The sequence below is a fragment of the Ovis aries genome, chromosome 3 (assembly GCF_016772045.2).
Source record: "Ovis aries strain OAR_USU_Benz2616 breed Rambouillet chromosome 3, ARS-UI_Ramb_v3.0, whole genome shotgun sequence".
In the NCBI taxonomy this organism is placed as follows: Eukaryota; Metazoa; Chordata; class Mammalia; order Artiodactyla; family Bovidae; genus Ovis; species Ovis aries.
In genome coordinates, this window is record NC_056056.1 from 128,522,968 (window position 1) to 128,544,353 (window position 21,386).

Below are 21,386 nucleotides of genomic sequence, written 5' to 3' on the forward strand. Positions count from 1 at the left end.
ATAACATGGCTATTTCACTTCTGTCCCCAAATGCAATATAAGGGAACTTTGGTTGTGGGCCTGTCATCATCAGGCCACTACACAGAACTGAGATAATTAGATAGTACAAGATAAGTTAGCATTTGCAAGAACAACAAGTCTGGGGGAGTCTACTTATTTGACCCCCAAAAAGGCCTCATGGCGCTTTTGGTAAATATTTGCTTTGGACAGGGCTTCCCAGGTGGCACTAGTGGTCAAGAATCTGTGCAGGAGACTTAAGAGACGTGGGTTTCGACTCCTGGGTAGGAAAGATCCCTTGGAGGAAGGCACAGCAACTCACTCCGGTATTCTTGCCTGGAGAACCCCATGGACAGGGGAGAGGCTGGCGGGCAGCAGTCTATAGGATCGCAAAGAGTTGGATGCAACTGAAATGACTTACACTTAACACAATGCTTTGGATAAAAAGTTTATAAAGTTCTGCATGAAATCCTACATAAGATCGCCATTGCTTTTCTTTAAAGTGTACTTCCCTTTTTAAATTCCTTCTCTTCCCTTTTCCCCACAATTCCACCCCACCATATTTAATCAAATAGCCAGAATTATCTTGTATTTATCTGGACTCAACAATGCCTAAAGCACTCCAATTTTTATACAGCAAAAGGACGACCACCTTCACTGGATGGATATAGCAAGTTTCAAACTGAAAGAATGTATTACTTCTTGGGCTGGGATCAAGGATGGGGAAAAATTCATGGGGAACATATTTGAGAAAGTACATTTCATTCATCTTTGATAAGGCAAGTGGAACCAAAGAAACATACATATTCATATCCTAAAACCAGGGACTTTCCGTAACTCAAGAATAGACCAGATTCCCCTCCAGAATCTTAAAGAGTAAGTATTCCATGATTTTTAAGTGATTGTATGATGAAGGTAATGTTACCCTTGCTTTTATCACATCTCATAGATGAAAGACCTGGGGCTCTAAATGATAACAAGTCTCTGTAATCTCACATTCTGTAAGAACTAGGCATTTTGGATAACCGAATTTTCCAGTTATCCAAACGCCAGCAAGAAAAACCTTTGTATATTCAGGGCTTGTGTGTTAGCTTGCCTAGCTAAACATCCTAACAAAACCCTGAGCACCTTGCTGTATCATATCGAGCATCAGTTCCCATTTCATATTTATTGTAGATACAGAGTTTAAAGAAACCAGACCCTTTTTGTAAAAGTTCAAGTCTTCTTATCAGCCTGTTTATGATGATTTATAATTCTCTCTAAGATGGAGAGAAGGAAAAAAAAAAAAAACCAGCTGAGTTTTCCAGTAATCAAAGTTGTGCTGACTCCTGGGGGCATACACCAACCAGAAAACTAAGTAACAAGTGATCAGGAAAACACTACCATACACCAGGTGAGCTGACATTAGAACGGCGTCCAAGAATGCCAAATTACGATTATGTACTTGGGGAGAAATGAGCCTAGAAGGATTTGGGAATTCATTCAATTATTTGAATGGAATGTTCTTTTCCCAGATAACTCCTAGGCTGTTTCTCTGGTCTCCTTCAAGTTTCTGCTCAAATGTCACCTTATCAGTAAGGCCTTTCCTGACTATATTACTTAAAATAGCAATTTGCAGCCTCCCCTCCCCAAGCACCCCTTCCCTAGATCACACCCTCTTCTGCTGGGCCCCCACAGAGCAATATCCACATACCAACACAGCAGCCCTGTTCCTAAGCACCAGCAGTCTGAGATACCATACATTTTACTGGCCTCCTTCCCTCCGGCTCTAAGGGTACGATTTTGCTTTGGTTCGCTGCTGTAACTCCAAGTGCCTAGAACAAGGCTGAGCACAGAGTAGGTGCTCAATAAATACTTAGGAATCAGCACATTAACCAATTGTAGCCTCTTCTAAAGCTCTGGCTGAGTTTCCTGACCTTAAGATTTTCCATCTAATGGGAAAATCAGACATGAAGACAAACCATTACAATACTATGGGCTCAGACAGCAAGACACTGGGATGCGGTATCAGTCAGGAGCTGGTGTGTGCTTTCTCAGTTGTGTCCAACTCTTCACAACCCCACGAACTGCAGCCCACCAGGCTCCTCTGTCCATGGAATTTTCCAGGCAAGAATATTACAGTGGGTTGCCAATTCATTCTCTGGGGTGCTTGACCTCAAACAAACCTGGATTCCAGCCTCAAACTGTCCCACAGCTCTGTGAACCTGGGCAAGTTTTATAGCATTGTTATACCACCAGAATCAGAGATGATGACAGTAACAATTTGTCTATCTTACAGGCCAGTGATGAGGAGTCAGTGAAGGGACGTACATAGGTGCACAGTCCTGGCACTCAGGAAGTCTACAGGAAGTGCCTGAAGCTTCAGGTCTGACTTTTATGGAAGCAGAGAAGCAGAGCAGGAAGTCTAAAGCTGTCTGGTGCTCCCGGAAGGCCTGCCAGTAAGAAGGAAGGAAAATTCCTCAATGTACATACAATGGAAATGCTGTATTCAATTTTCCTGTGCTTAATGCACAGAAGTTTTTGAAAATGAGGAATGAAGCTGCTAGTAATATGTGATCAGAGTAGCAGCCTCTCCAACTGGAAGTGTTATTGACAAGCCTCATCCTAACCCAATTTGGCTCTAGCCTTCCATACATCTAAACTCACTCCATTTAAAATGCAGTATAGGTGGGGGGCGGGGTGGGGGGGGGGGGAGACCAACTAGTACTGAAATATTAGGTAGTACTGCCCTGAGAAAGACATGTCTAAGCCACTAACCACCATCACCATCACGACACAGCACTACTTTGGCAGCAGAGGGCTTGCTAAGAAAACACATTATCTTCCTCAGGAAAAATAAAAATAGTTAATTCAAGATCTGCTTTCAGGGACTTCCCTTGTAGTCCAACTGTTAAGAATCTGCCTTGCAATGGAGGGGATGTGGGTTCAATCCCTGGTCAGGGAACTAAGAACCCACGTGCCCCAACTAGAGAGCCTGCGTACCGCAAACTGCAGAGCCCACAGGATGCAACAAAGACTCAGTACAGTTGGAGAAAAAAAAAAAAGGTCTGGTTCCAGATCAGGCTACAAATTAGAACATTAAAGCTATGGGAAAAAAGGGAGTAAAAACTCCCTTTTCAATCACTGATGAATACCCCCTTTCCCCGTCCCTCCATAGATCCCAAACTCATTAACAGTCTCTTCAGAACAAGTCTTTCTATCTCCACATTTAAGAATCTTTAAAGACAGTGACATACAGCTCTTGGGTTCAATCAATTTCACAACTGATTGTGCTATAACTCAGGTCGATAGTCTAACTGCTCCTTGGCAACTGGAGCTGAGAACACTGAGATGGAAGTACTAAAGGCTAGGATTCAGCTCTACACACAGGTTTAACGTCGGCTTGTCTCCTCTCCTTATCTGCAGTCTACTATAGACTGACATCACTGGGCCAAACAAAAAAGGTGGGGACCAGGGGAGAATATTATGCAAATTTGGCATTATCACAATCTTTTTCTGTTGCTCAAGATTCTAAAATTTCAGTCTAATAATAAACACTAGGCAACCCTTAGTAAGTGTGTGAGTCACTGACAGATATGACTCAAATGTTACTACTCACTTTAAAAGACTAAAAAGCCATAACCAGTTGGGCAGGGATGAACCATATTAGTAACCACTAAATCATAACTAGTTGAAAGGCAACGGTTTCTTCTGGGGACAATTTCCTTCATGTTTAAAGAAACCACTACCACATGTTTAGGAAGCAAAAATAACATTATAAAAGGAGAGAGAAAACAACTCATTTCTAATTTGAGGCCTGGCTCCACAACCATATTTCTTAATCAAATTTTAAGTGCCTCAAAAGGGAGTATTCTGGGGTAAAAGAGAGATGTTACATCTCTGGATCTGAGTGTGGATTACATGGGTGTGCAAAATTCACTGGACTCAATGCATTTAACTGTATATAACGTTTTTACAGCAATTTAAAGGAAAAAAATTAAAGCGGCTCACTTATACTCAAAATGTAAACCCAGAATGAAACTTAAAAAAAAAGTTCATTTAAATAAACACTCATTGCAAATGACAAGTGCTATAGTAACAACAAAAATGTGGAAAATACTTGAGAAATGTTTGAATCATATACCATGGAAGTACCTCACTCAAAAACCCAACTTTCCATGCTAAATGTTTATAACATGAAAGTTACTTATGTCCGTACTAAAGCAAATCATAAATCTAGCTGTTCTGAAAAATACTCCTTTGAATTCTATTTGAGTTCCTTTTGGACTGGATAAGGTGTTCTAATTCTCTGACCTGTTCACTAGGAAATAGAGGCACTGTTGGTTGCCCAGCCCTTATTCAAAGAGACGCTATCAACATGGCTCATAAAAGTGAGTATGTTCTGGCCGATGCTCATAGTCTGGGTTTAATTATTAACAGCACCCTGTTTTATTCTAGTCACAGTCTGGTTGATAAACTTATTGATCAAATTACATGGTTACTCCTCTACCTAGAAAACCCCACATGATTTGGCCTCATTGCTTATTTCCTCTCCTGTCTGGACACACTGGTCTTCCTCCGCATACCTGTGCTAAGTTGCCCTCAGTCATGTCCAACTCTGTGAGACGCTATGGACTGTAGCCCACCAGGCTTCTCTGTCCATGGGATTCTCCCAGCAAGAGTACTGGAGTGGGTAGCCATTTCCTCCTCCAGGGGATCTTCGTGACCCAGGGATCGAACCTGTATCTCTTGGGTGTCCCACACTGGGAGGCGGGTTCTCTACCACTAGAGCATCACCTGGTAAAGTATGTGAACCGTGAACTCCCTGATGTTCAAGCTGGATTTAGGAAAGGCAGAGGAACCAGAGATCAAATTGCCAACATCCGCTGGATCATCGAAAAAGCAAGAGAGTTCCAGGAAAACATCGATTTCTGCTTTATTGACTATGCCAAAGCCTTTGACTGTGTGGATCACAACAAACTGTGGAAAATTCTAAAAGAGATGGGAATACCAGACCACCTGACCTGCCTCTTGAGAAACCTATATGCAGGTCAGGAAGCAACGGTTAGAACTGGACATGGAACAACAGACTGGTTCCAAATCAGGAAAGGAGCACATCAAAAGCTGTATATTGTCACCCTGCTTATTTAACTTCTATGCAGAGTCCATCATGAGAAATGCTGGGCTGGAAGAAGCACAAGCTGGAATCAAGATGGCCGGGAGAAATATCAATAACCTCAGATATGTAGATGATACCACCCTTATGGCAGAAAGCAAAGAAGAACTAAAAAGCCTCTTGATGAAAGTGAGAGTGAAAAAGTTGGCTTAAAGCTCAACATTCAGGAAACGAAGATCATGGCATCTGGTCCCATCACTTCATGGCAAATAGATGGGGAAACAATGGAATCAGTGACAGACTTTATTTGGGGCTCCAAAATCATTGCAGATGGTGACCGCAGCCACAAAATTGAAAGACACTTATTCCTTGGAAGAAAAGTTATGCCCAACCTAGACAGCATATTAAAAAGCAGAGACATTACTTTGCCAATAAAGGTCCATCTAGCCAAAGCTATGGTTTTTCCAGTAGTCATGTATGGATGTGAGTTGGACTATAAAGAAAGCTGAGCACTGAAGAATTGATGCTTTTGAACTGTGATTGGGAGAAAACTCTTGCAAGTCCCTTGGACTGCAAGGAAATCCAACCAGTCCATCCTAAGGAAATCAGTCCTGAATATTCATTGGAAGGCATGATGGTGAAGCTGAAACTCCAATACTTTGGCCAACTGATGTGAAGAACTGATTCATTTGAAAAGACCCTGATGCTGGGAAAGATTGAAGGCGGGAGGAGAAGGGGACGACAAACGTTGAGATGGTTGGATGGTATCACCAACTCAATGGACATGAATTTGAGTAAACTCTGGGAGTTGGTGATGGACAGGGAGGCCTGGCATGCTGTAGTCCACGAGGTCGCAAAAAGCTGGACACAACTGAATGAGTGAACTGAACCACCTTGGAATTCAGCCACACACTTAACTCTTCCCTGCCTTCTTCACTGAAAACCCCTACTCATCCTTCAGGTCTCAGCTCAAGTAACCCTTTCTCTGAGAAGGCTTTCTACAGTAGTCCTGTCTCTCAGAACGCCACTCCACCATGTTCCTTCCCTGAGTATCTCTCAGGTCCAATTCTTACATTTGTTAGGTAACTCTCTCTGCCACTAGACTCCAAGCCCCTTGAGAGCAGAGACAGTGACTATTTTTGTATCCTCAGTGCTTATAACACAGTAGCACATAGAAGGGCTCAGTAAGTATTTGTTCAATAAATGTAACAGATACAGGACAAAACACTGATTATTTGTTAACCACTAGAAAGGATCCCAGCAGACTTAAAAGGTCAGGGAAATGAGGAAATGCAAGAATCTGGGAACTAGAAGACAGCAGACATCTATTATTTCAACATTACACAAGTACCCCATCTCTAACTCCACAACCATAACTGCTGTCTCATGGGATAACTGTTCTGACAACACTAGCCACCAAACCTTGTTTGTTAGTTCCCCACTCTTACATTACAATCTTACACATGACAGGAACACAATGACTAATTTACAAAGCTACACACAACTCCAAGCAAGGTCTGAACCACACAGGGACTTTAAGATGCAAGACTTCTGAAAAGGTTTAAGGAATTTTGCCTCTAAGTCTCTTGAAGCCTTTTGTTTCATATATATACACACACACACACACACACACACACACACACACATATATATATATATTTCCAATAGTTTCCAATATATACTATTGCAAAATAAATTAGCAAGCAGCTCTGCTGGCTCAGTGTGCCTCCTTCATAGAGCAGTGTTACACTACCTAGCTCAATGAAGACATCTTCACAGAAAAAGGGACTTGAGATTCAACCAGAAGGAACTCGGTCAGTGAGTCACCAATGGCTGACTAGAAAAAAATCAATTAGACTGTTAGTGATTCAAGCAAACGTTTCATCAGGTTACATCACAAGAAGAAACTCAAACCTAAACTGATGGCTTATTTAAGAAGACTGCTTTTCTTTGAAGTAAAGGAGGTACTCAAGCCACTCTAGATTATGGCGATTGAGAACCACTGAGCTCTGTTTGAAAATCTCTTGCAAAAACACGGCCAAATACATATGGCTCAAAGGACTGCAAACCCTGGGAAAAGTCAATTGATCTTATATAGCAAAGAGCTGTAAGGATTAAACAAGATAATGGATGCAAATATGCAGCTGTGGGTTCCACTGCTATACACTATACACAGCTAGTGGTAATTGACAATTTCACTCCCTGTCCCAACTTAAAGTGTCTTCAATATAAATAGAAGATCTGAGAAATGTCTCCCCCCCACCCCCAACTTTACTGAGAATATAGCTCTGAAAACTGCAATGTTAAGGGAAAGTCTGTAAAATAAATATGCAAGTCCTAGGTTCTCTGTATCTTCACCCTTAAAAGACGGAGTGCAGAGGGATAGTTCATTTTCCTTCCTATATTATTTCAAAAACACATACAGCTATTGGAAAAGCAAGACTTTCAAGAAACTCCAAGCACTGTCAGGTGACACCATCTAATTTTCAAGAAAGCAAGAAAACCATCTTCCATAGTTCATCTGCTCCCATGATATAGAGCATCCATCCCACTGTAGTTCATCTGCTCCCATGATAGAGAGCATCCATCCCACTTCTAGGAATCCAGCCATTCGGTGCTTGGTGTTTTCCTAGGTGTTTGACCTTAACAAGACTGCTTTTTATCTCCAGTTTCACATATGAAGTGAACAGGCCCAGAGAGACTAAGCAATTTGTCCAAAGCCACAAGGTGCAAGCAGTACAGGCTTGGATTCCTATTCATTCTTTGAAGTCCAAGACCGAGTGCTGTGCCTAGTTGGTCAATCATGTCTGACTCTCTGCAACCCCAGGCTCCTCTGTCCATGGGGATTCTCCAGGCGAGAATACTGGAGTGGGTTGCTGTGCCCTCCTCTTCCCAACTCAGGGATTGAACCCAGGTCTCCCACATTTGTAGGTGGATTCTTTACCATCTAAGCCACCAGGTAAGTCCAAGACAAGTGTTCTTTATACTGAATTCTAACTGCCTCCCAAAGAAAGAAGCCTAGTTTAAGACAGTTTTATGCTTCCTGGGCATAGAGAGTAAAAAGATTATGATTTCAAGGCTGAAAATGACCAAAGATGACTAATTAACCATGAGAAGTTAAGGCATGCATGTTCTAACAATGTCAAAACAAGGTAAATCAATCTATATCACAATATACTAAGAGTTAACAACTTGGATTCTGGGTTCAGTAAGGCCTGAGTTCAAATTATGAATTAACCATTTACTAGCTATTTATCTTTGGTGCAAATTTAACTCCCTAAAACTCAAGTTTTCTATCCATAAAATAAAGACTAAAAATACTGACCTACCTACCTGCCAATCTCACCCAGTTGTTGGGTGGTCAAATAAAAATGTACATTGGTAACCTGAAGGCTTACAAGTGCAACTTACAGAAAATACAACTCCATTTAGTCTACTGACTTGAGGGGACAAACTGCCGTAAATCAAGATGGAAAAATGCACTCAGTCTAACTTACAGCATAATTGTTACATATGACCATTTTAGGTTTATGCCCATATATAGAATCTTCTCAAATAAAGTCCAGTTGGTTAGTCATTTTTCTTTCCTAAAAATTTAGGGATTGCTCAGAACAAGAGGGAAAAGAAACAAGATTTCTGGCTAAATCATAATTGCAAAAGCTAAATAAACACTGACCTACTACTACATTAAGTCTGTTCCTTTACAACCACGCAAATAAATGAAATGTTACAAGAACCCTAACGTTTGAAAAGAAAATTTCTAAGAACATAAAATGTGAATTTTAAAACGTATCAATACATAATATATAGGTGCACATGGACTTTGAATTGGTATTAGCACTTAATTTGGGGTACCTGTTGGGTGTTAAAAGATGTCTTAATTTTACAACTAAGCAGTCAAGCAGATTAACGAAAATTCAACAACTTTCTCTGGGTTGCTAAACAGCTTCTTCTTTTAAGACAATATCATCACTTAAAGAACATGATAATCAACTTACTCTCGAGAGAAAAAACACTTGTCTACTTTAGTGATAATCTAGAGAAACTTTCAATTTTTTGTTCATGCACCCCATCAATAAAATTTTTTAGTAATCCCCAATATACATGCGTTTATAAAATGTACCATGTGCTTTTCCATACACACATGAAAACACAAGCAACAATATTTTAAAAGAATGACATAACTTCGGGGATGGCCTATCTAATTACTACAGTATACCAATGAATAAACATGTCTTTATCAATGTACAGTTTGAAATAATTAGTGTTTGATGGAATATTCTCCAAACAGGAATGCAGTTAATGACAGTTTTTCTCCGTTTTGTGGCCCCTGTTATGATGATAGGTGTCTGGCCAACACTCAATTATCCTTCTATCATCAGGAATGCAGTCACAAATGCCTTCACAATTTAAAGGTACCAGGAACAAGGCTATCATCATCAAAGTCTAGTACACAGCTTAAATCTTTTCCCTTTATAAAACACTGGGACAAAGGCATTGAGCACTATATTTGACCTTCTTTAAAAATGCCTGTAGGAATATGCTTTATTTATGCTTCTCGTCACTCTTACCACGAGCTCAGTTCCTGCCTAATACAGGCCATAAACCTCACTACCACTTTGACTTGCTTGTTCACAAACAAACTGAACGTAGACTTTGTCCTAGATTCATGAATTACAGAATCCCTACAGTAGTATTTCCCAAACTCTCTGCCAAAGACCAAGGGGCACAAACTTCTCTTGATGAACACCTATGACCACAGCAAATTCATTTTTATTACTAAACCTTTAAATTCCTCCATTTCAGCTAAGTTTCCTACTTTTCATTCTCTCCATTCTTTCCCTTTTTATCCAACCCTAGACTTGAATCAGTTCTCTCAATATTAATAATCTATAATTACAGAATTCCCAAAAGATCACTGCATCATCCACACTAAAACAACAAATTAACATGAAAAGACTCATATAAAAGTCAGAAATTGAACTTCCAAATGTTCCCTGTAAGATTATTCAACTATGAGATGACAAAGCATTGAGGGGGAAAAAAAAAAGAAAATTGAGTATCCTATGACAGAAGCCTTACCATTTTTCCACTCCTGTTTGACACACTGATCAATGCCAAAAAAAACTGGTATAGCAAGTCAAGATGGCAGTCAAAATAACTGTCAACTATATTCCACAAACTGTTGAGGAAATGGTGTCAACCCTCACTATTAATACAATCTAAGGCTTACTTGCTCAGGAGCATCTCAAAATTACCAAACTTAACATCTTGCTTAATGACTTTCCTTCACTTTCAGAAGAAAACAAAGATTTATAGAAATAACAAGAAGTAATTCAAGCTATGAAATTCCTCTGACCCCTTTGTATTCATGTAAATGAACTAAGGACTCAGTGAGGCAGCTTGGTTTGGATTTGGTTAGTAGCACAAACTACTAACCATTTCACTACAAAAGATTTTTTTCAAACTTACGTTTCAAACATGAAAAAGAAACCACTGCTATACTTTTGGCAGCAGTCATATACAACAGTTTGATTGCAGAGACTGAGAGACGAGAGACAAAATTATTTGCATACCTTCAGATAAGTACAAAATTCAGCATTTCAGACAATCCAAAATACACTTTTTGAAATATATATATATATATATATATAAAACTATGGACAAAATCTCCCCACAAAGCTTATCAATAGCCTCTTATCGTATCACCTGAAATAAGGATGCAAAGAGGAGAGGCAGTATCTTTAAACTTCAATATACTGAAGAAGACTGTTGCAGTTACCTTATTTCTCTTCTGCAAAGAGGAAGGGCTTTTATCAGATATGTTAAAAATCGCCAAAGAAAATGTCAATAGTAGATATATTTGTTTCTAAGATTAAAGGGAGTTTGAAACCTTTGGTCATGAAACTCAAGAAGTCAAGAATACTGCTTATTTTTAATTTGAAGGCCAATTCTGTCATGTGTAACACCTATCTATACAAAACAACATTACTTGCAATTTGAGTTATAGTGACTTAAGGACAGACTTCCCTGGTGGTTCAGAAAAGCGTCTGCCTACAATGTGCGAGAAATCATTTGTGCAATTGTACCAGAAAGCAATTTTCTAGTGGCCTACCCAGTCTATCATTACAAAAATATTGGAAATTAAGGGTGATTAACATGGGACTGTCATTCCAGATTGCAGGGGGAAAGTAAACAGCCCCATTATCCTACAGGAAATAGGGTAACTCTCTCCATACAATCCACTTTAAGCCTTCTTCATTCTTGCATTATAGAACAAGACAGTATTTACATTGGAAAAAAAGAAAGTGATTTAAACACTACCTGTTAAAATTCAAAGTAATTATTTCTAAACTTAGTGCCAATAAATGTGAATCTTGGGGCCAGTGGCAACTAACAATATTGAAAGTAGTTAAAGAGAAAAAAAGCAGATCCTTTTAAGAAAGAATCCCTAAGAAACTCTTAAGCAGTGTAAAATGCCCTTTAAATTCTATCGCAATTAAAGTTTTTTTAAAAAGTACACAACACACTGTTACAAATGTCTGTGTATAGGCCTGACACACACCTGCACATGCATACAAGAGACTCAAATGCTTTTATCAGAATGGCTCGGTAAAACATTCTCAGAAGCAACGAAAAAGATGTATTAAACAGTTACTAAACTGGAGACAATTGTCCGGGGAATGTTAAGGTTAAAGTCACAGGGAACAGCTGGATGCTAGGTCTTAGTGATGTTTGCAAGCCTTTTAAAGAGGAACTTGTACCAGTTCCTTACATGCCTGGCATCACCTGAATTGTTTTCATTAAGTTCTCCTTGCATCAACTCTCTTTAAAGTACCAAAAAGTCTGATGTCAGTATCTTCAAGCATGATTCCCCATCTGAGAAAAGGCTTGACAGAAGTTTCAGGTACTAAAATATATCCCCCTAAACTGCCCGAAAAGTCATCCTTCGCCCCAGATGCCAGTGTGCAAAGCTTTACCAGTTACAGGCTTCTGAACACAAGCACACCCAACTTCAAATGAGTTACCGGATGAAATGTAGCTGGTAAACAGTAGCAGCCAGCACTGGGGGTAAGATCTGTGTTAAAACCATACTACCAGCTATTTTATTGTGAATTTGTTTGAAAAACTAGAAGGGGTGCGGATAGGATTCCGAAGAACAGACTGAAAAATAATACCATTAATAAGTGGCAAAGGTAGTCCATGTGTTATGGTTTTAATTCAAACTCTCAAGGACAGGCTTCTGGTAAAGTACACAAACATCCTTTGTATTTTAAATACCTGCTTGTTTAGTCGGGTATTCCTTTGTCTCTACAAAAATCAGAAGGTACAGGGAGAAATGAAACTCCAAACTTATTTCGGACTACCGATTTCCAAATAACCTAGATTGTGTTATTTCCAGTTTGAACATGTTTACATGAATACCACCCAAAAGACACTATGTTAGTAACATACTTGCGTAGAGAAAAACTCAGAAATTTTTCATTTTCAACTTGCTGAAAAACCATGTTATTCTTCCTACAGCCAAAGAATTATGAAAGAGCTTTATCATACGGGTTAGTGGAGCAATCTACACTCCAGCAAAAAGTATTCATTTGTTTCATTTAGGTTCTTAGTATTTATCTGAAGTCTGAAAATGATGCATCAAGAACTCAGCATTTCAACTTGAGAATAAAAATTCAAACATACCTTTTGTTGAATTCCAGCTTAAGTGATTTTTTATGTAAATCTTGCAGCTGACGAAAGGCAAAAAGCAACCAATCTCTGCAGTGATTAGTCGTCTTTAAGACTATGGGTCACCTGCCCCAGGATTTTCTAAATGAACAAGGAATCCATGGGGCAAAATAACATTTTCAAAGGTGGGCCAGAACGGAAGGTTTATTTCTTCACTTCAACAGGGAAGCAGTGAAATGTAATCCTTTGAGTAACTCTTTGGTTGATGTTACCTTTGTCTCATCCTCATTTCATGCAATTGGATTAGCTTGGGACTGTGTCCAATGTTTCAACTTTAGAACTTTTCTTAGAAAAGTATGTTACCCCTCTAACACCTAAATTTGTATACAAAAATCTTTACTCCGTAACAAGTGTTTTTCAGCATGACCAGTGTGCAACTGACATTCACATGGCTTACAAAACCTAAGTCTTTTGAGAAATGTATTTCTTTTAGCTGAACCTCTATAATCATGACAAGAGATTGATTAAAATGCCAAGATAAGAAACAATTTATTATAGAGAGAAGAAAAATTTCTCATCCAAAATATAGAAATCTGTACAACTTTGCCACAATCAATATACATGAACTGTACAAATTTACACCAGTTCATAATTTACCAAATAAAAGATGACTAACAAAGTTCACAAAATAGATGGTGGTTTGTGGAAAAGACTTTTACCCAATTAAGTACAAGGAGAGTTACAAACCAGACCTCCACTTTCTAAAAATAAGAAGTTTACTCAGTCTTAGAAAACTACAAGCTAGCAAATGTACAGAGAGCTGGCTGGTGCTAACACCACAGTTGAGACAGTGTCTTTTTAAGGGTCTTTTTTTTTTTTTTTTAAGCCTGTTGCCAAGGCAGATTCTGGTCACTTGCTACTTTCAAGGCCAAAAACACAATACAAGGTCTGACCATTTCCCCAGGTCATGCTTACTAGTTTGTCTTATATACATTTATACATATTTAAGTGCTAGGTAAAAGTCTTGTCATAAAATTTCCAGTACTACCATGTTTAAAATGTTGAGCTTTCCTATTGAGCTGCCAAAAAGGATAATAACTTTTAAGTGTAATAGTGCAAATTTTCTCTGCAAGTTCTACTGCAGAGAAATACAAATTTTCATTAAAGGGACTGACGTAAAAATTTAGGTATCATGTCTGGGAGAAACTGAAACCATCCTAGGACTTCACTCCTAGCAAATAAGATGATCATTTACTTGGACTCACAGGCTATTAAAATCATTGAAAGGTACTGTCCAAACTATGGCACTGTCACTTAAAAAAATTTTTTTTTTACCACTCTATCTTGTGCCAGATCTTCACAGCTGTGACATGGTTTAAATTCCATAATCCATCCCCAAGGGGAGCCCACCCAAAGCAAAAATCAAATTTATCCATCCATTATAAGATGATCCATCCACAGACTATATCTTAACCTGATACAGTCATCATATTGTAGTTTTTGGAAGGGCTTGTTCTGCCCAAGAGAAGTTCCTCCTTACAGCTGATTCTGCTGTCTACCATTTGCACGTTGGTGCTGTTTTGGGTGCTACCTCCTGCTGGTGAGGCTTCGTACAGCACACAGATGGAGCCATCCTCGCCAATTCTGTAGGACACTTCGTACGGGTCAACCCAGAGCGTGAGTTCACTTGGGAGAAGCCTGAACAGCTCCTGACTGCTCAGTCCAATCCGCTGCGCTGCCTGTCCAATCAGAGGATCCATTTTATGGTTGATGCGAATACAACGGTAACCTGATCCCTTGCAGGGCTTCTCTGGGAACCAGTGATGTTTATAATGTTCTACACAAGAAAGGAAGAGAGAAAACAATGCTTAGACCCCGTTACTGCCGGCTCCCGCCTTAGTCTCCTTCTTCTGTTGGCTCCTTTAAGTGAAAATGCCGAATATCAACTTTTTTTTAAAAAGCCCCGCAACGCATTCGCGGATGTGCGCGGATGGAAAACGAGCAGGGCAGGGTTTTAGAAACAACAGTTGCACGGGACAAAACAATCTCCGGGAACCAACCGGCTGAGCCGCCAAAACGGGAATCAGGCGCGCAGCCTGCGCCAGCCGGACGGCACCGGCGGCCAGGCGGGAACCTGTTTACTTTCTCCACCCCACCCTGGCCGCACACAATAGGGTTTATGACTTTGGAGGAGAAGCGCCACCGGAGTGTTAACCCCGAAGGGAAGGAAAACAAGCCACCCTAAACCACGCTCTGGGCAGGGCTGTAATTGTGCCGCTGACAAATCCGATGATTAATGGGCAGGGTTAGGAGGCGTGGGGGGACCGCACGTCTGTCCCGAGTGAGCTTCGGGGCAGCCGCGCCGTTTTACCCCCGGGCCCGACCGCCGAGCCCGCAACCGTTGGACCGGAGTGGGGGGAGGGAGCGTCGAACCCACCCCAGCCCGCGGGTCCTTTGTCCCCCCAAATCCGCGGAACGTCCGAAGACCGCAGCTCCCGCCTCGGTCGGCTTTAGTTTCTTTGTTGTGCGTCAGTTTTCTTCTCCCCTCCGTTGGCCAACCGCGGGGGGACAGGGAGCGCCCTCGACCCAAGCCCCAAACCCTCCCCGGGACCCGCCGTTAGCGGCCGCCGGCGCGCCAGCCACCATCCCGCGGTCGGACTCGAGCGCGGTCGCCCGGGGCGCTGCGGACACTCCCGCGGCCCCGACGGCCCGGCCCCTACAAGTGCGGCCGCGTCGCCCCCCGCCCCCGGCGTCCCTCGCCCTCCTGCCACCACGGCCCGCTCACCTGCCAGCAGCTCCTGCAGGCTCTGACTGAAGGTCTGCAGTTGTCGCTCGCTCGTGAGCCCCTTGGTGCGGAGGAACTTAGAGATGAAGGACACGGCGGCGGCGATCTCGCCTATCATGGTGGCGGCCCGACTGTAGAAGGGATGCATGGGGGCGGCGGGCGGGGGCGGCCCGGGGCGGCCGGGGCTCGGCGGCGCGGCCCCGACGGAGGAGCGGCCACCCCGGGCTCCCTCACAAGTCAGAGGGCTGAGAGGGAGAGAGGGCGTGAGCGGCGTAAGGCTACTTTTTTTTCTCCTTTCTTTATAGTAAAAAAAGTTATTTTCGACACAGGAGGCGGCAGGAAAGAGGAAGAGACGAGCGACGGCGGCCTGGTCACATCGCTCGGACCTCCCCAGCCGCCTCCGCCTCCAGCTCCGCAGCCTCCGAAGCTCCCAACAGTTGCATTTCCAGCTCCGACGGGCTAAGAGATAAAGGGGTGGTGCAGCACTTTTTATAGAGCCACGGAAAGGAAGTGGCGTAGCTGGAGCGTGACGGCCCAGTCCAGCCAATCCAGAGATCGCACCATTGTGACGCAAGCAGATTCGGAGTCGGAGGGGGCGGGAAAAAGGGGCCAAGGGGCGGGTCCATAGACTAGGAAGAGAGGGAGGAGCTGACGTAATCCGCTTGTAAACAAATAAACCCTGGAGTGGCAGCGGGAGAACGGGGAGCAAGTGGCGGGGGAAGGAGGAAACTAGGGGTGCGCGTGTGAAAGCCCCGCCTCCCCAGCCCTAGCTCCTCCTTCCCGCTCCAGCAACTCCAGGCACCGCGCCAGCGCATCCTCTGCAAGAGTACTCTGCCCGGGCTAGCCTGCAAGGAGGCTTAATGCTGTGCAGATAAAAGCGGCCCGGCTTAGGCTGTGTACGCCCGCGCCAGCGGCACGAATACGTCTGCATGGCAGTGGCCCGCTGACTGTACTCGGTGTTTACATCCTGTCCCCGACGCCGAGTCTACGTGGCTGGCTCCACGGGCAGGATGAGCAGCGGGGTGTGGGTACCAGTGCTGAGGATACGGGGAGTGTGGAGAAGAGTGGAGCGAACCGGCTCTCGAGGGTTAGTCAGCCTGTTAGGGTTGCTGTTCAGTGGCGTCAAGAGTCAAAAGGAGAGAAGAATGGAGTCCTTACTGAACCCATCTTAAAACTGATAAGAAAGCCTGTAATTGCAGATAAGTATGTTAACCGTAACGTTTAATCTATAAACAGAAAAAAACTATATAATGCGTTTTACACCGTTTACGCACAAAACCGAAGGTTGTTTCTTTTTCTAAACTAAGTAACTGTCTCAGCCTTCGCCTTTTGCTGTTCTTTATAAAACAAGAAAATAAAGATAAAATGTGAAGGCTGTGAAAGTACTAGGGCAGACATTTAAGGTTACTTGAAGTCCTACTTGCCAGGCTGGGGGTAGGGGTGGGGGGCCGGAGGGGACGCGGGAATACGAAGGCAGGAGCCTGCTAAAAACGATTAGGCCTGCGAAAGGGTTAACCCGAACTCCATTAAAGAGGAGGGGGGGAAAAAAAGATGGTGAGCTGGGCAGATGGAGAAAGCAAACAAGAGGCAGAAGTTGAACTCTACCAGATGGAAATAAATATCCTGAACTTAGCTGGTCATCAATATTGCAAAACACTGCTGAGCCAAAGGGTATAGAAATGAAGGGAAAAGTACAATTCACCATAAAGCAGTAGGAGAAAAATATTTGTTGTTTGAATGAAATATGTAAAACTGGGCTTGAAAGAATAGCTTCTAGGTTATTTTTTCATTTGTATACAATAATTATAGGCAGTTACATGTGAAATAAATACTTTAAAAGATAGTAAAACTGAATTATTTAAAAGCATTGACATGAAAGTGTTTTCTTTGAATAAATACATCAGTGCATCAAAAATAATGGTAAATAGATACATTCGTTTCCTTCTAGGACTCTACAGATAGAACTGTGCTTAAAAGTAAATGTCATGGTAATTACTTCCCTAGGGATGTGAAACCTCCTGCACTACTCAAAATGGAGATAGGGAAACAAGTAATCCTTAAAATTACCATAGCCCTAGATCTAGATTTTCTGATATCCTTCTAACCCCCACCACCCTTACTCATCTGCTCTGTTCATTTCCCGTACACCATCAGTCATTCGAGCATTAGATTAGAAATCAGGTGGGTTTTTCTTCTTCAAAAATTTTGAGCTTAAACTGACTCATCTACAAAATAGAAATAATGAAATTAACAAAATATTAGGATCCGAATTAATTCCTGTCTCCCAGCCCATGTTTTCTCCACTACTTTTTTTTTCTTTCATTGAAATGTATTTGAGGTAGAATATCATGCTAGGTTCAAGTGTACTACATAATGATTTAATATTTGCATACATTACGAAATGGCCACTACTTTTTACTGCCTTCCCAGACAGCAGCTGGACCCTTTCTGAATGCTTCTTAAAATCAGTAGAATAGAGTTAACAGAAAGTTGAACTCATATTCTAGAAGGGGTTTTCCTCCCACTGTTTTCTATTGTATGTGTGTGTTTCCCACTTTAAATCGTTCCTTTAAGAGATAAATGGATTTAAGAAATTACTCTTTTACACTAGGGTGATCTAGGGAGTACTCAGGAGGGAAAAAAGGAGGTAAATGTTGGTCCTAAATGCAAGCTTTGGATAGTAGACAATGTTAATAGCTAATGGTTTTCAAATCGGGACATATATATGTTTAATAATATTTTTCCAGAAGTTTGGTAAGGCTGTTCCCATCCAAGAAACTAGGAGGTATTTCTTGACATTTTGAATTTGTAAAGGCACTTTCTCTCATCTTGTTAATATGCTAAACTACAGGGTACTCCCAACTACTTACAAACCCAACTCTTCATTCTGTGTCTTTAGGCAAGTTATTTACTTCTCTGCATCGTAATCTCCAAAAAACGGAAAGGTTGCTATGAGGACTAAGTGGAATAACTGTTGTTTAGTCGCTCAGTCGGGTCTGACTGTTTTTGACCCCATGGACTGGCAGGCTCTTCAGTCCTTGGGATTTCCCAGGCAAGAATACTGGAGTGGGTTGCCATGTCCTCCTTCAGGGGATCCTCCCAACCCAGGGATCAAACCCAGGTCTCCCACTTGGCAGGTGGATTCTTTACTATCTGAGTCAGCAGGGAAGCCACATATATAGACAGAAAACAGACAGAGTGGGACAAGGAGTGAGAACTGTTCTTTCTCCTGCCTTCTGAAAATATCACTCAGGCGCATCTGACTCTTTGCGACCCCATGGCCTGTAGCTTCTATCCATGTAATTCTCTAGGCAAGAATACTGGAGAGGATTGCCTTTCCCTTCTCCAGGAGCTCTTCCCCACCCAAGGATCGAACCTGGGTCTCCCACATTGCAGACAGATTCTTCACTGTCTGAGCCACCAGGAAAGTTCTTAGATAGATAGATAGGTATATTAAATTGCCTGTGATAATATATATAATTATCAAATTAATTTCTAAAACCTATAAAATTTTCAAAGCAGTATTAAAAAAAAAAAAACCTTAAGGGATAAGTCAAAACAATCCAAAAACCTGGTTTCAAAATAAATCTGCAAGTGACAAACGTCAGGTCTTTGGAGTGCTTAAGAATTCAGAATTCTATAGAGGAAGCTATCAGGCAACTAGAATCCTCAAAGGGCTGGATTATATTCCCATCCCTTAGTTCAGTTGTTACCTGAACAGTTTGCTCTGAACTAACAAATCACAGCTCCCTGTAGACTTTTTGAGTAGTTGTGTTAACCAAAAAAGGGAGAGATTAAAAAAAAGAAAATTTTATATAGGGTGAGGGAATGAGCTTCTTTCTCTATTTCATAGACTAGTAAAATTTAGGAATCAACACAAGTTTGAAAATCTTATTTTGCCAAAGATGTTATTTAAAGAATTACATTATCACCTGCTGTCACTATCATTTTGGGGTAAAGATGACGTTTTAACACCCCCAAAGTAAGAAAGGTATCCATATCAGAAAATAAAGCATGGTCTTTTTAAGTGAATAAATTTTTAAGTCACTAAATGTCACCTTTTGCATTTCAGCGTTTGGGAACTCATCAAAACTATTAATCTATGAATAAGAGAGCACTAAATTAATTTTTTATGCTATTCATTGGATATGCTATTCCCACTGCCTGGAATATCCCCTCCCCCTTTTTTTTTTTCCTGGCTAATATCTGCTTATCGTCCAAGAAGACTTCCCTGACTCTCTGGACTTGTGTAAGTGTCTACAGTATTCTGCTTCCCCTTGCCCTCACCCTGGTACTGATCAGACATAACTAGATTTACTATGTTTACTAATCCCTTTTCCTTTCTGGTCTGTAAATTCTCATAGGGCAAGCATCTTCCATCATTCACTATTGTGAATGCCTAAGAAACACACAAACACATAGTAAATGCTGTTGACTGATGTTAAATAGACATCTAAATAAAATGAGTCCATCAAAACCATGACTTGCAAACACACACACACACACACACACACACACCCCACAAAAAAAAACAGTAACAAAAAACAGCGTGACTTGCAGTTTGTCAGCTGACAGATCACACAGAGCAAGCTGTCTTGCTTAAAATCGGACAGTCAGTATTTGAGAAGATAAGTAACTCACCTCTGTGGCACTGTCTTTCTGGCTCCTGTGAGTGTTAGATTACTCCATAGTGTTTTAGATAAATGTTGTTTTGGGATAGGCTGCATTTCCAAAGCAAATGAAATGGAGACCAAAGTCACTTGGATATGCTGCTTAAGAAATACTGTGGAAGTCTCCACATCGCTCCCATTTAAGGCTTCTTATCTTATTTCTCCACGTGTTATGTAGACACATTTTAGTATTTTTATATATCAGATTACACAGGGGTGTCATTTGCCACTCTCACATTGCCCTTCTATCCTGAAGTTGTTCACAAGGAGCCCTTCCTAAACTCCAGGCTTCCACTTCATCCCTGTGATCCTGGCTTCCTGCATTATTGCAAAGGTTTTACTCCTTATCTGGCCCCTCCCTCCCCAAAGGCACCTTTAGGCCCAGAGACTCCCTTGCTGAGCTGGATGAGCCTCTTTGTTGCTGAAGGCATTCACTAAAGTTATTATCTATTGTGTCCTCTGTTGTGAATTTACTTCCAGAGTCCTACGTGTCCTTGGTGCTAGCTTTAGAAAACTGACAGCTGGTTCAAGCAGGAGAGTTCTTTACAGAGTGTTAATAGCAAGTAGAGACAGGGTATTTATTTTGGGGTGTGTATGGGGGCAGAAGGAGATAAGGAAGCCACTGCCCAAAGTGAGTGATCTCTCTGATCAGTGAAGTTGGCCCATAGATAGGTCTCTGGAAGGAAGAAAAAGAGGGGACCTGATCTGGAAGTATTTTAAAGACTTAAACCACTATGAGGAAGATAAATATTGCTGAAAAAACTGGTGAGTAAATAGGGCCATAGTTACCTGGCAGTGAGGGGGAGAGTTGAGTGTTCTGGGCAGGGAAGTGAAATTATCAGATTTATTTTTTGGAGTCCTATGGATGATGAATTAAATTGGGCTCATTTGAAGTGACTTCTATTTTTGTCTCTAATTCTTATTTAAATCTTTAAATAATTTAGCTTTCATCTCTTCAGCTAGAGACTTAATGCCTTTTGTTTATTCTTTTCTTGATTATCCATGGGAAGCAGACCACTTTTAGGAGCCTCCCCACCTGCCAACCTGTTTTGCTTTGCTTAGATATGAATTCAAGGGCACAAACTAAGACCCTTGTACTAGGTTTAGATCAAGAAACATAAGAGAACTAGAAATCAGACAGTGACAAGTATAGATTTGGGGCAAA

The 21,386-nt window shown here is 41.5% G+C and overlaps 1 protein-coding gene and 2 long non-coding RNA genes across 13 annotated transcripts in view; 1 reads left to right on the plus strand and 2 right to left on the minus strand.

Annotated features, from left to right (window-relative positions):
- Positions 1–12,877, minus strand: part of LOC121819090 (uncharacterized) — a 78,203-nt gene extending 65,326 nt beyond the window's left edge. For all 11 annotated transcript variants that reach the window (XR_009600206.1, XR_009600208.1, XR_009600214.1 and 8 more), the window contains exon 1: positions 12,782–12,877. This is a non-coding gene — a long non-coding RNA (uncharacterized LOC121819090). The remainder of the gene's footprint in view (positions 1–12,781) is intronic.
- Positions 12,878–13,369: 492 nt separating this feature from the next.
- On the minus strand, positions 13,370–15,701 carry BTG1 (BTG anti-proliferation factor 1). The gene is given in 2 exon segments (NM_001142887.1): positions 13,370–14,603; positions 15,552–15,701. Coding segments are annotated over 2 exon segments (516 nt in total). The 5' UTR covers positions 15,700–15,701; the 3' UTR covers positions 13,370–14,235.
- Positions 15,702–16,371: 670 nt separating this feature from the next.
- Positions 16,372–21,386, plus strand: part of LOC121819091 (uncharacterized) — a 35,574-nt gene continuing 30,559 nt past the window's right edge. Inside the window, exon 1 of the long non-coding RNA XR_009600216.1 lies at positions 16,372–16,754. This is a non-coding gene — a long non-coding RNA (uncharacterized LOC121819091). The remainder of the gene's footprint in view (positions 16,755–21,386) is intronic.